The 15,608-nt window shown below is 40.2% G+C and overlaps 1 protein-coding gene across 2 annotated transcripts in view; it reads right to left on the bottom strand.

Annotated features, from left to right (window-relative positions):
* LOC124272785 (coadhesin-like) overlaps positions 1 to 15,608 on the bottom strand; it is a 136,410-nt gene that overhangs the window by 93,426 nt on the left and 27,376 nt on the right. The window contains exons 7-8 of one of the 2 annotated variants that reach the window (XM_046707990.1): positions 15,087 to 15,206; positions 12,487 to 14,355 (exon numbers count right to left, since the gene is read on the bottom strand). The exons of the other annotated variant lie outside the window; for it this stretch is intronic. Coding sequence (XP_046563946.1) covers positions 14,087 to 14,355; positions 15,087 to 15,206 — 389 coding nt within the window. The 3' untranslated portion in view covers positions 12,487 to 14,086. Of the gene's footprint in view, positions 1 to 12,486; positions 14,356 to 15,086; positions 15,207 to 15,608 lie in introns of those variants that run through there. 2 annotated transcript variants of the gene reach the window in all.

Below are 15,608 nucleotides of genomic sequence, written 5' to 3'. Positions count from 1 at the left end.
CAAGGCAAAGGGCTTACTTTTTCAAACAAAACTTCTGAGTCAGTATTGATCCAACTTATGAACCAACCGAAGATATACTTTAGATATAATTTTAATATTTGGTATTTCCTGTTGAAATCAACTGGGATGCGACTGGCAGTGGATACCTTGCCTTGCATGCACAATGTACGTTCTCCGCACTACCCGTCTTGTGAACAACACATGGTTCATACAAACAAATAATCTCAATCCTCACAGCGATCCTTCGTAGCCTAAAAACCGGATAAAACCGGATAAAACCGCCAAGCTATTAAGCGAAGGGCTACAAGTTGAAAACCAGGCATCGGCACAATATATTGGAAGTTTTCAATAATGCGATATTTAAATTTTTAATGTGATATTCAGTAATAGCAAGACAAAGTTATATCAAGCTGCAAAACTTGTACAAGTGAAATAATTCAAAGTCAGGGACTATTCCTCAGAAAATCCCAGGGCATTCTGTGGGAAAAAAACGGAATTTCTTGGAGAATGCCCGCGAAACTGCTTGTAGAGGTTTACACGGTAGGGGAACCTGGCGAGACAATAAAGTGACGTCACTTGAGGTTTATAAAACCTTTTCATTATATTGTCCGTTGACAACATAATTCTATATGTTACAAAATATGTTATATATAATTTTCTAGTCACGAAATAATGCCGATAAAGATTTCAACCCATTCTTCCTTTTGTTTGGTTCCAAATGTTCTGGCTACAGCCGCAGGACAAGAGTACTCTGCTATGTTTGACATCAAACAACCACTGTCTATGAAAGAGTGTTTGTCGCGGTCTGTTGGTAGGTCAAGGCATGCTTACCCTTTGGGTGAACACCCAGTGGTATCACCGTAATTTAGCGTCGATTCATAATTAGCGGTATAATGCTCATAGCTATTTCGCCCTTTACGCCAAATGTGGAATGTGTGTCTGCACTTATTTGCTTGCACTGGCATTCTTTGTTGCTCATCGATTATTTCCCATGATAGTGAGTGATGCACCGAAACCTATATATTCCTGAGAGCAATGTAATCCTGACTTCAGTCACAACATTCTGAACGTTCATCCTTCCTGGTGATATGTTGGCAACCGTTTACTTATGTTTTACCCCCAGATTCTAAACTTGATCTTCTGAACGAGGACGTCAAACTGATCGTTTTCTCGGTCATCTTTAATGTGCATCAGGTGCTGAAAACCAGTGGTTCATATCATGAGCAACGGTCCATGTCCTCGGAATAAGATGATAAGTAATCAACAAACCAGATCCAATGACTCAGCCTTTAAGACAAGTAGAGGTTCTTGGGGATCTCTCAAAACCATGACATTTCTTAGTTGTGGGTCTAAACCAAATTATCAGTTTATCTGGCCATTACTTGACAAATTCTTTCTAAACATTTATCCCCAATTGATATGCACAGATGGAACACCCAGGTTTTATGGCAGGACCACCTATATTTAATCACAGTTTATATGTCATGTGCGTCTTCACAGGGAATTATTTTGTAGCCAGATTACTAAAAAGACTTTTCATTAACACAACAGCCAACAATAAAGAATCTGAATGACATAATTTGATTAAACACGGATCGTGTAATAAAACTGAAATAAAGATAACATAAAGTGTCAATAAAAGCATGGTCATCCCAAAAGGGTAACACGATGCATAGTCCTAATTCATACTCCCAATCCATAAAATAGGATCTCTAGTTTCAGAAACAGAAGGCACAGTCAGTATATTGTGTAACCTCTGCCCACCTGCATGACGCTTTGAACCCTTGTCCTCATTGAGTGCACAAGACGCTAAATCCGATGTTGGGGCAACCTGTTCCATTCTTGGTGCAATGTTTGCTCTCATTCATCAATGTTCTGGACTGACGGATATCTCTGACGAACCTTACGCTCCAGAATATCCCAAACATGCTTGATAGGGTTCAAATCAGGGTTCTGGCCTGCCATTGAAGAGTGGTAATGGCTTCTTGATGCAGGAAGTCAATGACTGCGCGTGCGTGATGTGGCCTGGCGTTGTTCATAGGGAATGATTATCAAAAGATTAAGCACTACATGCCTCCGCGAGATTTTTTCTATGTATCTTTGTCCATTCAGATTTCCCCTCACTGTGACAAGCTGAATTTTGCAGTCAAACGACACACAGCACCAAACCATCAAGGAGCCTCTACCGGATGGAACGTCTTCCCGAATGTTCCTTTGAGCATATGCCATGTTCCACTGTCGCCACACACACGTCCTTCCGTCAGTTACAAACCGCAAAACTGGCTCTCGTCTGAGTGAGTGAGATTGTTTAGTTTTACGCCGCACTCGGCAATATTACGTTTGCCACTTTCGGTGAAACCTACTAGAGATAATGATCCTGGAAACATAGTACTAGAGAGCTATTGGCCCTTTTTTTTTGACGTACTTTCCTTTTCACTTTGAATCATCACTGATAACATATTAATTTACATGTGTTTCTTGGTCGATGTGCCTGCTGTTTGACTGAATTCACGGATTTCATAATAATATCTGTGAACAAAGAACATTGGTTGTTTCGTTTGTTGATTTACGCTGCCCAAAGCCCCAGGGCATGTGTGCATGAAGTATCATGAGTGAGTGAGTGAGTTTACGTTTACGCCGTACTCAGCAATATTCAATCTATATGACGGTGGTCTGTAAACAAAGGTCGTCGGACAGGTCTCCTGGTCTTATACACTGTTTTCAGTCGATTTCTAACAGTTTTATGACAGAGTTGCTGATGTGGAAGCCATTGCCGTTTTAACATTGGACTTGGTGCAAAGGGAAATCGCCGAACAAGTCTAAGTAGGGCTGCGTCTTGTCAAGCTGATGACTTGCGTGGTCTACCTGAACGATGCAGATCCTTTACATCGTTTGTTTGGTGATATTTCCTTGCCTAATTTCTCTCATGGGCAACCCAGCATTAACCATACCTATAACTTGCCTCATGTTAGTTGCGGTTGAGGGGGTCCCATAGAATGGTTTAAGACAATACATTAATGCATGCGTTTTAGGTCAGTTTTCTAACAAAAGCGAATGATGATTGAAACTGAAAATGATAATTTTCATCACACGAGGGGTGCAAGCGTTTCATATGCTCCACACTTATCACCTGCAGCACGTGCATCATGCGTTTGAGACTCGTAATAGGTTATTGTTTTCATTTCTTTTCATAATGTCGTTACAGTGCAATTATTAAGAGCTTTTCAACCAGGAGATTTTGTCTCCGTCGAGAAGAAAGAACCGATCAACTGATGAGAAACCAATATGTATCTATTTGAGATCAGTTAAAGTCTTCGATAAGCTTCTTGTCATGGCGAACTTCCGACATACGAGACTTAATCACAAAAACCTTTGAATGACGAATGTAGTTTCATATTTTGATACTAGCAAACTCATTCAACATTGCAGCATGAGTGAATATGGGAGTTGAACGGTATCAGATCATATAGATTCCGAAAACTTAAGTTAACACGTCTTTGCTAAGTGACATTGCAAAGACTTTGCCAATACGAACAGAAATTCCGATTCATGTGCAGAAAAAAAAATGATCCGTACGAACGGGAACACAAGTAGTGCCCATGGGAATGCCTACATGTCGACTTAGTGTTTGAGCCCCAGATTCCTTTTATAAAGTATAAGCTCTGATTTCAAATGGTTAGTGTATGAACATGGAGTGTGTAAGTGGTGTTTAAAGTTATTACCTGGTGAACATGTAGAAAAGGTGCATTATCCTGATTCACTGGCCTTGTGTCTGGTGTTGTGAGAGGCTAGGTATATGCCACAATGTGGTATCCAAGGAGTGTTTCCACTCTAAAGAGGATACATTGTGCCCCGTATTCGTTACGCTATATTCTAGCTTGTTCTGGAAATCTGGATGGTTCCACCTCGCTTACACCACAAGCAATGTAGAACGTTCTACAAGACCATATCGCAGGACGCTGTCATAAACATGAGGAACATTTCAAGTATGGGCATGGTTAACAACTGACGCCATTCTTTCTCAAGCATTTTCTGCATTGGAAGCCTTATTGGTATGGCATTCAAATCAGCAGCCGGCCAAATCGACCTATTTGTGACCGCAGTAGCAGAAATTCTCAGCTGAATGATCGTACACTGAATTAGATTGTTTGTTGCATAGGTAGCAATATACCAGCAAAATCGAAGTGGTCATGGCGTACCGTAGTAATAATAATAATAATAAAGAAAGGGCCTGATGGTGTACGCCTCTCCTTGGGGGGCCTAGATAGGGGAATTTTATTCCCTGAACCAAACGTGCATCACCCAGTTAGGGATGACCCCCGAAGCTGGTTTTCTTACTGGGTTACAGACAAACAAGGAGCAAACGATCTATTAACTCCGCAGCCCAGTCAGCCTTCCTCCGGTAGTTAAACCAACCTTACTGGAGATGGGGCTTGCCCCAGGGGAAGGCACAGCACCCGATCAAGAATATCTAGGTAAGACCATCTGAAAACCACACTACAAGAGTGTGCATGAGCGACAGGATGGCCTGCAAATCCGCGAATAAACGGCAAGTCGCTTAAGCTGCATTGGGACAATGCCATGCCCATGTATGCTTTCCTGACGGAGAAAAATCTCCGAGATCAATTCCGGCGGCTTAAAAATCTCTTGCCCCGTGAGCCAGTCCAACCTACAACTGGTGCCCGTCAGGAAACTTTGCTTAAGCAGAATGCTCAAGTGGCAGCAGACAAAAATCTTCTGATGGACGTCCGCGTTAACCTCTCTCTTCTTCCTGGTGGAAACTCTTCCGGCATAGAGCCAATTGGCCCCAAAATTTCGGATCTTCACTCTTCCTCAGTTGCAGATCTTTCCGAAAATCCTGTGTATATTTTGTTTCATTCTGTTTATGATGAAATATCTGATATACCTTTAGAAACAAGGAGGCCAATTAAACAAACAACTGAATCTTTTCCCAAAAATGAAATTGATTTATTAAATGACATTATTTCTATGAAACTATCTGCGGACTGTTCGTTACATGAAGGGGCGGTGGGGTAGCCTAATGGTTAAAGCGTTGGCTCGTCATGCCGAAGACCCGGGTTCGAATCCCCACATGGGTACAATGTGTGAAGCCCATTTCTGGTGTTCCCCGCCGTGATTTTGCTGGAATATTGCTAAAAGCGGCGTAAAACCAAACTCAGTCAGTCAGTCAGTCAGTCGTTACATGAAGTTAATTGTTGTGTCTATGCTGCCGCTCGAACCTTGGAGGAACTTCACACAGTTTCCAAAGAAACCACATCCAATACTAAGAACAATACACCAAGAAAAGCCGGTTTCAAATGAAACTAAGAGAAACTAGAAAATACATTTCCTGGATACAGCTTTGCCTGAAGTTAAGATCATCAGGGAACCAACCCCATGTCTAAACGACAAAAGTCAATTTGGAGAAAATTAAAACTGAAATACAAAACAACGAAAGAAAAGATACTTCTCCAAATTGTCGATTCCCTTAAGGTAAAAATAAAGGTTTGGACTGAAAGAAAGAAAAATTGGGAAAAGAAATTCATCAAACAAAATAAACTTTTTAGAAATAATGAAAAACACTTTTACAGGCAACTTAAAACAAACAGTGATGGTGAGCATGATAAACGGCCTCCCACGGATGCCAATGAAAGGTTCTGGAAACAGTTGTGGTCTGTACCCGGCGACTGTAACCTGGAGGCACCATGGGTCCGTGATTATGACCATGCAATCCATGAGAAAGTAACTAGGTCGTTTGTCTGTTACATCTCACCAGATTGCCTGAAAAGTGTCATCAAAAAGTCCAAATATAATACAGTTCAAGGGTCTGATGGCATTCGAAACCGGTACTGGAAGCTGTTCCCCTGTGTCGAAACACCATTACTTCACTGTTTCAATCCTCTTGTGGACACAGGTGACCTCCATGGTTCTGCAAAGGTCGCACAATACTCCTTCCCTAAAAAGGAGACTTGATTGATCCCAAAAACTTCCGCCCTACCACATGTTTGAATACTCAGTATAAAATCTTCACAGGGTGTTTAACAAGTCTCGTGTCGTCTTACTGCTCTTCCAATGATATAATTTACAGAGAGCAGAAAGGTGCGAGAAAGGAATGTTGGGGGTGCAAGGATCAACTTCTTGTACAAAGAATGATTTTGGAAGAGGCTAAAACATATTACCGCAACCTCCCCATGTTCTGGATTGACAACACAAAGGCATACGACTCTGTCCCTCATGAATTGATTCTGCAATTCATCTTGCTGATCTCCAATCGCTCTATAATCAACTTCCGAAACCCTGTGTTATTGTGGGTGACCTAAATGGTCAGAACCTGCTCTGGGGAAGTACAAGCACTAACACTAATGGTAAAATAATAGAAGATTTCCTCTCAGATAATGATCTGTGTATATATAATGATGATTCACACACTTACCTTCATCCTGCAACCGGCACTTACTCTTCTTTGGACTTGTCTCTGGCTGACTCTAACCTTCTCAATGAATTTGATTGGTCAGTCCACAATGACCTTTGTGGAAGTGACCACTTCCCAACTATCCTTTCAGAAATAAACCCAGCTGATTCTCCATCTTACACAAGATGGAATTTTTCCAAGGCTAACTGGTCCTTGCATGAAACTATGTGTAAACTATGTGTAAATCAAAACTACAAACTCATTTTTTCAGCGATGTAGCTGATCCTATTCAGGTATTGCCTGACGCTTTAAATGATATAGCAGATCATTGTATGCCAAAGTCCTCTACGAGTCCACATGTGCTGAAACCATGGTTTAATTCAGATTGTAAACATGCTAAAAAAGCGAGGAAAAAGGCAGAGAAATATTTTCGCCATCACCCAACTGTCCATAATTTGAATAAATTAAAAATACTTAATGCGAAGGCACGTCGTACCTTCAAACAAAACGAACGGCAGTCTTGGCGAGACTATGTGTCCAAACTTAATTTGGAATATGGTACAAAGGATAAACGGTAAAGGTTCAAGATCTGGTGTTCATCATCTGAAGGATGGTGACACAGTCTTAACCAGTAAATTTGACATAGCAAATAAATTGGGAGAAAGGTTTGCTAAACATTCATCTTCATCAAATTTTACACCGAAATTTAAAAAAACTAAAGAACACGCAGAAAAAAAGAAACTAAATTTTGCTTCAGATAATAGAGAGGACTATAATGAAGTTTTCTCCATTCATGAGCTGCATACTGCCTTGGAGCAAGCTCATGACACTGCTACAGGTTCTGATAATATTCATTATCAGTTACTTAAACACTTACCTGATTCCTGTTGAGAAACTTTATTCAATACATTCGATCACATCTGGACAACGGGAAATTTTCCTTCATCATGGCGCAATGCTGTCGTCATTCCTATACCGAAACCTGGCCGCGATCACACTGATCCTTCAAACTATAGGCCAATATCGCTTACTAGTTGTGTTTGTAAAACCATGGAAAGAATTGTCAATAACAGACTAATATGGTACTTAGAAACAAATGAACTGATTACCGATATCCAATGTGGGTTTAGGAAAAACAGAAGTACCATTGACCATTTGGTTAGACTGGAAACTTTTGTGAAGAATGGTATTATTAATAAACAACACACAGTATCTATATTTCTTACTTAGAAAAAGCTTACGATACCACCTGGAAACATGGAATTTTAACAGATCTTCATAACATGGGTTTGAGAGGCCGTTTGCCAAATTTCATATCACAGTTTTGGGCAAACAGACATTTCCAGGTTCGAGTGGGATCCACCTTGTCTGATTTTTACGATCAAGATCAGGGTATACCACAAGGCAGCATATTGTCGGTAACGTTGTTTAGTATAAAAATCAGCAGCTTATCTAAAGTTTAAAACGACTCTATTGATGGGTCATTATTTGTCGATGATTTTAATGTTTCATGTCGAGGTAAAAATATGCGCACAATTGAGAGACAGTTGCAAGTCTGTCTCAATAAAATCAATGATTGGTCCGAACAAAATGGCTTTAAGTTTTCTAAGTCCAAAACTAACTGCATCCATTTCTGTCGTAAGTATAAACCACATAAAGACCCAGACTTACATCCATCGGGTACTCCCATTAAAGTAGTTAAGGAAGCTAAATTCTTAGGTATCATATTTGACCATCATCTTACATTCCTACCTCACATCAAATATCTTAAAAGAAAATGTGTGAAAACTTTGGATCTCACATATCTCCTTTCCGCCTGCTCTCTTCTCCACCTTGGCAGTTGGTACAGCCAAGAGTTGACCTGACATTAACCGAACTAAAGAAATCAGAAACAAATCAGTTACAGTATAAACAAGAATATAATCAATTAAGAAGTACATATAATACATATAAATCTATATTTACAGATGGATCCAAGGATGGTGGCGCAGTTGCTTGTGCCACTGTCATTGGATCCAAAACATTATCAACTAGATTACCAGATCACGCTTCCATATTTACAGCCGAATCAAAGTCCATTTTAACTGCCCTCAGATATGTCATACAGTCTAAACATAAGGACTTTATTATCTTTTCGGACTCGCTGTCTTGTCTTCAAGCAATTTAAAACAATTCGTGTCAGCATCCTGTTTTACGTGACATAATTGAACCACATAATGATCTTGCTACTGGCCAATACGACATCGTCTTTTGTTGGTTGCCCAGCCATGTTGGAATCACTGGTAACACAGTGGCCGATTCTGCTGCAAAGGCCGCTCTCAACAAATCTGTGACACCACTTCTGATACCTTACAGTGATTATAAACCAGTTATAAGAAGTTATATCCGGGATCTTATGCAGAAGAATTGGGACTCCCAAGTAGGTATCACTAAATTACATGCAATAAAACCAACTAACGGTTACACCTACTTGGGTTGTCGGTCCAGATTTGAAGATCACACTCTACAACGATGCCGTATTGGCCATTCTCGATACAGACATGAGTATTTACTTAAAGGTGAGGATCCTCCATTTTACATCCCTTGTGATGAGGGAATCACAGTCAAGCATGTGTATTGATTTTTCCATCACAAGGGATAAATATTTCAGTGTCAAAACAATGAAGGATCTTTTTTATTATATAAGTTCTCATTTAATTATCGAATTTTAAAAAGAAATTGAATTATTGGATAAATTTTGAACAATATGTTTTGTAAATAGATAAATGTCATTTTATTATTAATGGTAGTATAAATTAGCAAACTGCGCTTGTTAGTGGCTGTATCCTCAAAAGGGGGTTAAAGTATCATAAAAGTATCGTCCTCCTGAGAGGATACGTAAGTCCCAAACTTTCAAAGTCAATTTAGCTCAACCATGCTTTTTTAACGTAGAATATTTGTTATTTTAAATTATGGCTAAATTCCCTTCCATCGCCAGCGGCTGAGGGGATGGTGTAAATCCAGTTAGGGCCCATGCAGGAAGCCCCCGCGGTCCCTAGAATGGTGATCTTCCTTCAGTTGTTGGAGATCTATAGCCCGATTTTATATTGTGATGTTTTGAAATGATTTAACATTTTACACTGAACTCAAACTAGTTTTAATCGAATTGTGATATTCTAGTCGTTATACTGTCCTTCGCTGGCAGGTTTTTAAATAAGTATACATATGTTTATTCTTAGTACACAACTTTTTGTCGTCACAATATGGCTGAAATATTGCCGATGTGACGTTAAATATTAACTCACTCACTCACTCATGAATGGATGAGCGACTACTTGATTTACTCAAATCTTTAATGAGTTGCTGGTCGACTCAACTTGAGATGTACTCGCAAGGGCAGGTGCAGACCTCAGAATCTATTCCAATCAGAAGGGGAATTTTCCTGGGGGACTCCTTCAGTCCTTTGCCTTTTGTTTGCCTCTAAATCCTTTGAGCTTTCTGCTCAACAGAGAGGAGGGTTACCATCCCGGACCTCCTCAGCACAGATCCCCAACACCGCTTACTCATCTCCTTTACATGGATGACATCGAGCTCCTTGCCAAAGGAGATACCAATTTGAAAGAACAGGTTCTCCTTGTCGAGTCCTTTTCTAATGATATTGACATGACATTTGGGCTCGACAAATGTAATACTCTTCATTTGAAACGTGGCAAGGTAGTTAATGGTGGATCGGTCAAGTTACAAAGGAGGGGGGGTATATTGAGAATCTTGTGGAAGATCAGGCCCAAACCTATCTTGGATTGCAAGTTCGAGACAAGCTCCAGAATGCCTAAATTCAAGACAAACTTCAGGCCGAGTACAAATCTCGCTTAAAGAAAATCTGGAGCTCAGAGCTAAATGCTCGCAACAAGGTCAAAGCCACCAATATTTGTGCTGTGCCAGTCCTTTCCTATACTTTTGGAGTAGTTGACAGGACAAAACACGACTTCCAGAGTCTTGACCGCCTGACCAGAAGGATCATGTCTGATAACAGAGCCCACCACCCTCGTTCCTCTCTTAACTGTATATATATGCCAATCAATTCTTGAGGTCGGGGTTTAATTAATGTGGAGGCTCTTCATGATAGAATTTTATTGTGTACTTTTGGACATATTTATTTATCGGATGATCCTCTGGTGATGCATGTCAAGACTCATGATGAAAGCAAGGAATTCCACAGCTATTTTTAGCGTGCTAAGGTTCTTGGACAGAATCTGAAATTTGATGTTAATTTTGTTGATGGCGATGTACTGCTGGACGATACAACGGTGGGAGTAAACCAGGTGAAGTCTTTCACCAAGTCTGCCCAGAGTCGGTCATTTGTGGAGAAGCTTTCTGAGAAACCACTGCATCGTGTGTACAAGCTGCGTGTGGAACAGAATAGTAATCCCACCGACTCCTTCGCCTGGATGAAGTTGGCTGGTCTTAAATGTGAAAGTGAGGGCTTCCTTTTTGTTGCTCAGGACCAGTCACTTCCCACTCGTAATCGCCAAAATGTGGTTCTTAAACAAAATATCAATATGAAATGTCGACTATGTAATGAATTTACAGAAACTGTCCAACACCTTGTCAGTAGATGCCCTTCTTTGGCACAAACAGCATATCTCAAACGACATGCTTTTTACTACCGTCTCCGCCATGTCTGTGGCTTTGACTCCGAGGTCCATCCATGGTACGACCTTCAACATGTCCAGGGCGTCATGGAAAATTATGCTTTCAAACTTCTGTGGAATAGGCCCATATACAGCCTCAGAAGAAATCCTGCCAACAAACCCTGATCTTGTCCTTTTTGATAAAGCCAATGAATTTATTTATATCATTGAATTTTGTCCCTCTTGACAGCAATGTGATTGGCAAGATTCAGGAAAAGCATACTAAGTATGCGGACCTCGCCTTTGAAATGTCTCGCTTGCATCCCAAGTACACTGTCGTCAGGCTCTCCATTGTTCTCGGTGCCCTTGGTTTGGTACCTCCTGATCTCTTGGCGCAGATCAGGAGAGTGCCCGGGTTCTCAACCGGGAGCACAGTCCTTCTGACACTCTGGGTAATGCAGAAGGCTGCAGTGTTGGGGAGCCTTCATATTCTCCGGAAAGTTCTTGATGGGTTCGACTAGGCAGCGTTGGGAGAAGTCCCATTCGCTGTCAGGGCTGCGTGTAGAGGGGGCGAGGGCCCTGAGCTGATGATGAGCCTTACCAGCCTGACTGTGCCAGGATCACCCGAACCCTCTCTGCTGCATTTCCATCTTTAATCTGTAAAACATAATAATAAGGTTGCTTGTATAGTGCTTAATTCCATACCCTGCCAACTACGAAATAAAATGGAACGTTTTGAAGCAAGCAAGCTAGACTCAGGATTATATAACCTCTGTACTGAAGAGAAGCTAGAAATTCTCAACAAAAAAGGACACAAGATCAACATAAAGAGTGAACTACTTTGAACCTGTCGGCCTTGAAAGCACACAAGCCGAGTGAGAAAAGAATAGTTCCAAGCAAATTGATTTCAGTCTGTTTGATGATTGCCGCACTGAACATTTGTGTTTCTATCTCAGGCGTGACCACTCTGTGCTTGTAAACAACACATTTGTGTGTGTGTGTGTGTGTGTGTGTGTGTGTGTGTGTGTGCGCTTGTGTGTGTGCACACACACACATATCTATATAAATATGTATACACACACACATATATATATATATACACATACACACACACACACACACACACACACACACAAATCAATAATGTATTTCAATCTACCAAGTTAGTATAATCCTACTTCTTTTGAACACCTGGGCAGGGTGTTATCATTAAATGAAGCTTTAAATGTAAACATATTATTTTTCTAAACATTTGAATGTAAATTTGGAAACAAACGAGAAGCAAGCAAGTGCTAAATTAGGTCCATGTGACAGCCATTCGGCCAACCCTTTTCGGAAACGTTAGAATGTGCACTTCATGTCTGAAAGATGGTTGTGGGTGACGACACAGTAAACACGCTCAATTTACTTGGGATTTTTAGCCTTGTTTCATAATGTAGGAAAAATAACGCTTCGTTGCTGGTAATAACATTTATTCATCTTGAGCGTACAGTTACAATGTATTTTCGACAGCGGACACATTACGTGAATAGGAATGACATTGTACAATACAGATGGAAATCCACGGACAGGGAATTTGTGTCATCTGCTGCAGGATTCAGAGAATGTGCAATTTATAGAGGTAGACATTTACAACATGCTTCACGTTGAGGACTGTAGTAATACTGAAATAGTCTGAACAGTATTAAACTTTATCTCACACAGACACATACTCATTCACTAGCTCAGTGCATACAACAATATGCTTTTGTATACTTCACAGTACAAAGGTAACATTTTATGCAGGACAACAATACCAATAAATATATAACAATCATGAGCCTCATTCAGATAATGAGTTGTAATTACTAACATATCATCAGAATTTGGTGAAATCTGGCGGCAACGGTCTACACCTAAAATAAAATAAAATTTGATGTGGTGCTTTTCGGAAAGAAAATATGAACACAATATCAACCACGGAAATGATGTCCGGGGCACGCTCCAAGTCAGCTTTTGGCGACCCCTTGGTATCATATTAACTGTCTGGTCGTGATTCATAACGCAGGCGGAATCGTACAGTCGAGGCCTCTGGATATGGAAAGGGTCTTGTCATTTTTGTCATAATTTGGAGCTTTAATATTGGTGATAAATCCTGATAGCCAGTTAACTCAGTCGTTGTCATGGGAAATCATCGACGGTTATAAAGTATGGGAGAGTGATATCACTGAATAAATAGAAGCCAAACAAGAGAGACATATTTGAATAAGGTCTTAATATCTTGTGTCCAATAAGACGTTTCACTCCACAGTAACACACGCCGAGAGTATTGTGTTCCAACGTTCTGATTAAAGAAAAGCAAGATTTATGGATGTCATCAGGTGATGAAGGAGCAAGCATACACTCCGAAACGTCGTGTTATTCACAATAAAGAAGTTGACATCCATAAATCTTGCTGTTCTTATGCATTCCACTTCTAAAAGCCCTTCAAAGATTTGGTCTGATTAAAGCTTTTGTGATGGTTTAAACACTTCTCAAGAATTGTAAATTGTCTTTTAAGCTCGGTGGTTGTTGGAGAATGCTAGAGAAAGAATCTGCTGTGAGATAATTCAGACAATATGACACCGAAAAATGAAACTGCCGTGATGTCAGAAGAGTAAACTGATGGCCAGAAACAGTAAGTTGTGCATATCCTTTGGTGGTAACAACGTCAAACCATGAACTATGATAGTCGCTGCCAACGGTCTCCTCTTTTTACGAGCTTTCGTTTATTAAAACACATAAAAATCAAACAGCATACCAACGATGCGTGCTGGTTTTGCCAGACAACTATGATCCACATTTACGGGTTCTCTCCTCAAACAAAAAGCCATCATTATAACTGAATTCTCTTGAAGTCGGCGTTTAAGATCACTCACTGTTCTGTTCCCTGCAATGATTTATTATTGAAACGTCTCTGGAACAATTTTTCCGTGTGCAGATAATGTTACCTGATCTAGCTGAAATCTCAGCCGAACATCATAAGAACCATTCGACGGTCGCAGTTTTACGCACAGAATAATCGTGACCTTTCATTTGATGCTTTTTAAGCACAATTACGGATAATCTGGTGATAGACGGTGCTACTGACCCCGGAGCTGGATGGTGCATTATACCAAGCCAGTTTGCTGAGGTAACATGTTTTCGATTGATGCTGATAGTCAGCAGTTACACAAGTAAAGCCTGATTCTGACAGGCACAGACTCATGCAGGCCGCTGCTGTTTGAATGGACTCGACAACCCTGTCGTTGTAACCATTGAGCACTTTGTCGTTAAAGAGAGTGAAGCCTGATCCATATCCAGCTGAACCGCAACCTGAAATTGAAATAAAAAGTAAATAATTTGATTCGAGTCAAGGATAACCAATTCCTGTCACCAAAGCCGACACATTGAATTGGGTGGTTACACTTTTAGAAATGTTTGATGAAGGTTATTGTGATCAATCTGCGTGGACATCTGTCATTTTTTTCAACCGATATCACAGCATTCTGAAATATCTGATCCAGACCAAATAGCAGTGTATAGTTTGTATATGATTGTATCTGTACACATTCCATTGGTATTCACGATTCAGTGCATTCTAGAGACAGTTATGGGACTTACACCTGCTTTGGTCTGAAACTAGGGCAGGCTAAAATGATCGAAATATCGTCGATTTCAAAAAAACGATTATCGATATGTAAATTGTGAGATCAATAATATCGTACATTAACCTTTTGTGATAGATTTCTCACACAATATACAAATGTAGGACTTTATTCATGGTCTCCTTCTAAATTATGTTCATGACGCTATTTTGTTGATAATCTATACAAAAACATGTCACAACTAACCAGTGATGTCAAATAACAGTTTTGGCATTCTTGCTATAAGTAACGCTTCCGATATTCCGATATTTTGTTAACGATTACCGATCTCTATGATTTATATCGATAACCAGCCCTATCTAAAACCCATACTTACTTCTTTTTCTTCATTTTGACTTTTGACTTTTGCTGGGCGGTTTGTTACGACGTAGAAGACGGTTATTTGCTTCAAATACTTACCCTGGACACAACTGCTGCCAAGTTTGATGTACATGATGCTGCACACACAATATCCGTTATTGCAGACAACGTTTGTCCCAGAACAGGTGGTGCTGCAGGTGCCAAAGTTTGGTGGTGTTGCTGAAAATATGATGATCAATATATCAGAAAAGCAAAGACATTCTATTTGAATAGACATGGTATATTTCGGCTATTTCATTTATTTCATTTCATCAAGGACAGTCCATTGGATAACTGAATTTCGAACGGTTCCACAACGTTCCTTTTTCAGAGAATAAGAGGAAAAAACATCAATAACAGAAATAAAATTATTCGTTCCCTTATTTCTAAAGTTTTTGTGAATGAGTGAGTGACTTTTGTTTTACGTCGCTTTTAGCAACAATGCGCCAATATTACACCAGAATTGGGCTTCATAAAATGTACCCATTTGGAGAAACGAACCGGGTCTTCGGCAGGACGAGCGAACGTTTTACCCACGAGGCTACCACGACACCGCTGATATTTTCAAATGCCACTATTGGT

This window comes from Haliotis rubra, unplaced genomic scaffold (assembly GCF_003918875.1).
Source record: "Haliotis rubra isolate DU_JTF1 unplaced genomic scaffold, ASM391887v1 Scf1030, whole genome shotgun sequence".
NCBI lineage: Eukaryota > Metazoa > Mollusca > Gastropoda > Lepetellida > Haliotidae > Haliotis > Haliotis rubra.
The sequence above is the reverse complement of the archived record's forward strand: the minus strand, read 5'-3'. Positions and strand labels throughout refer to the sequence as shown.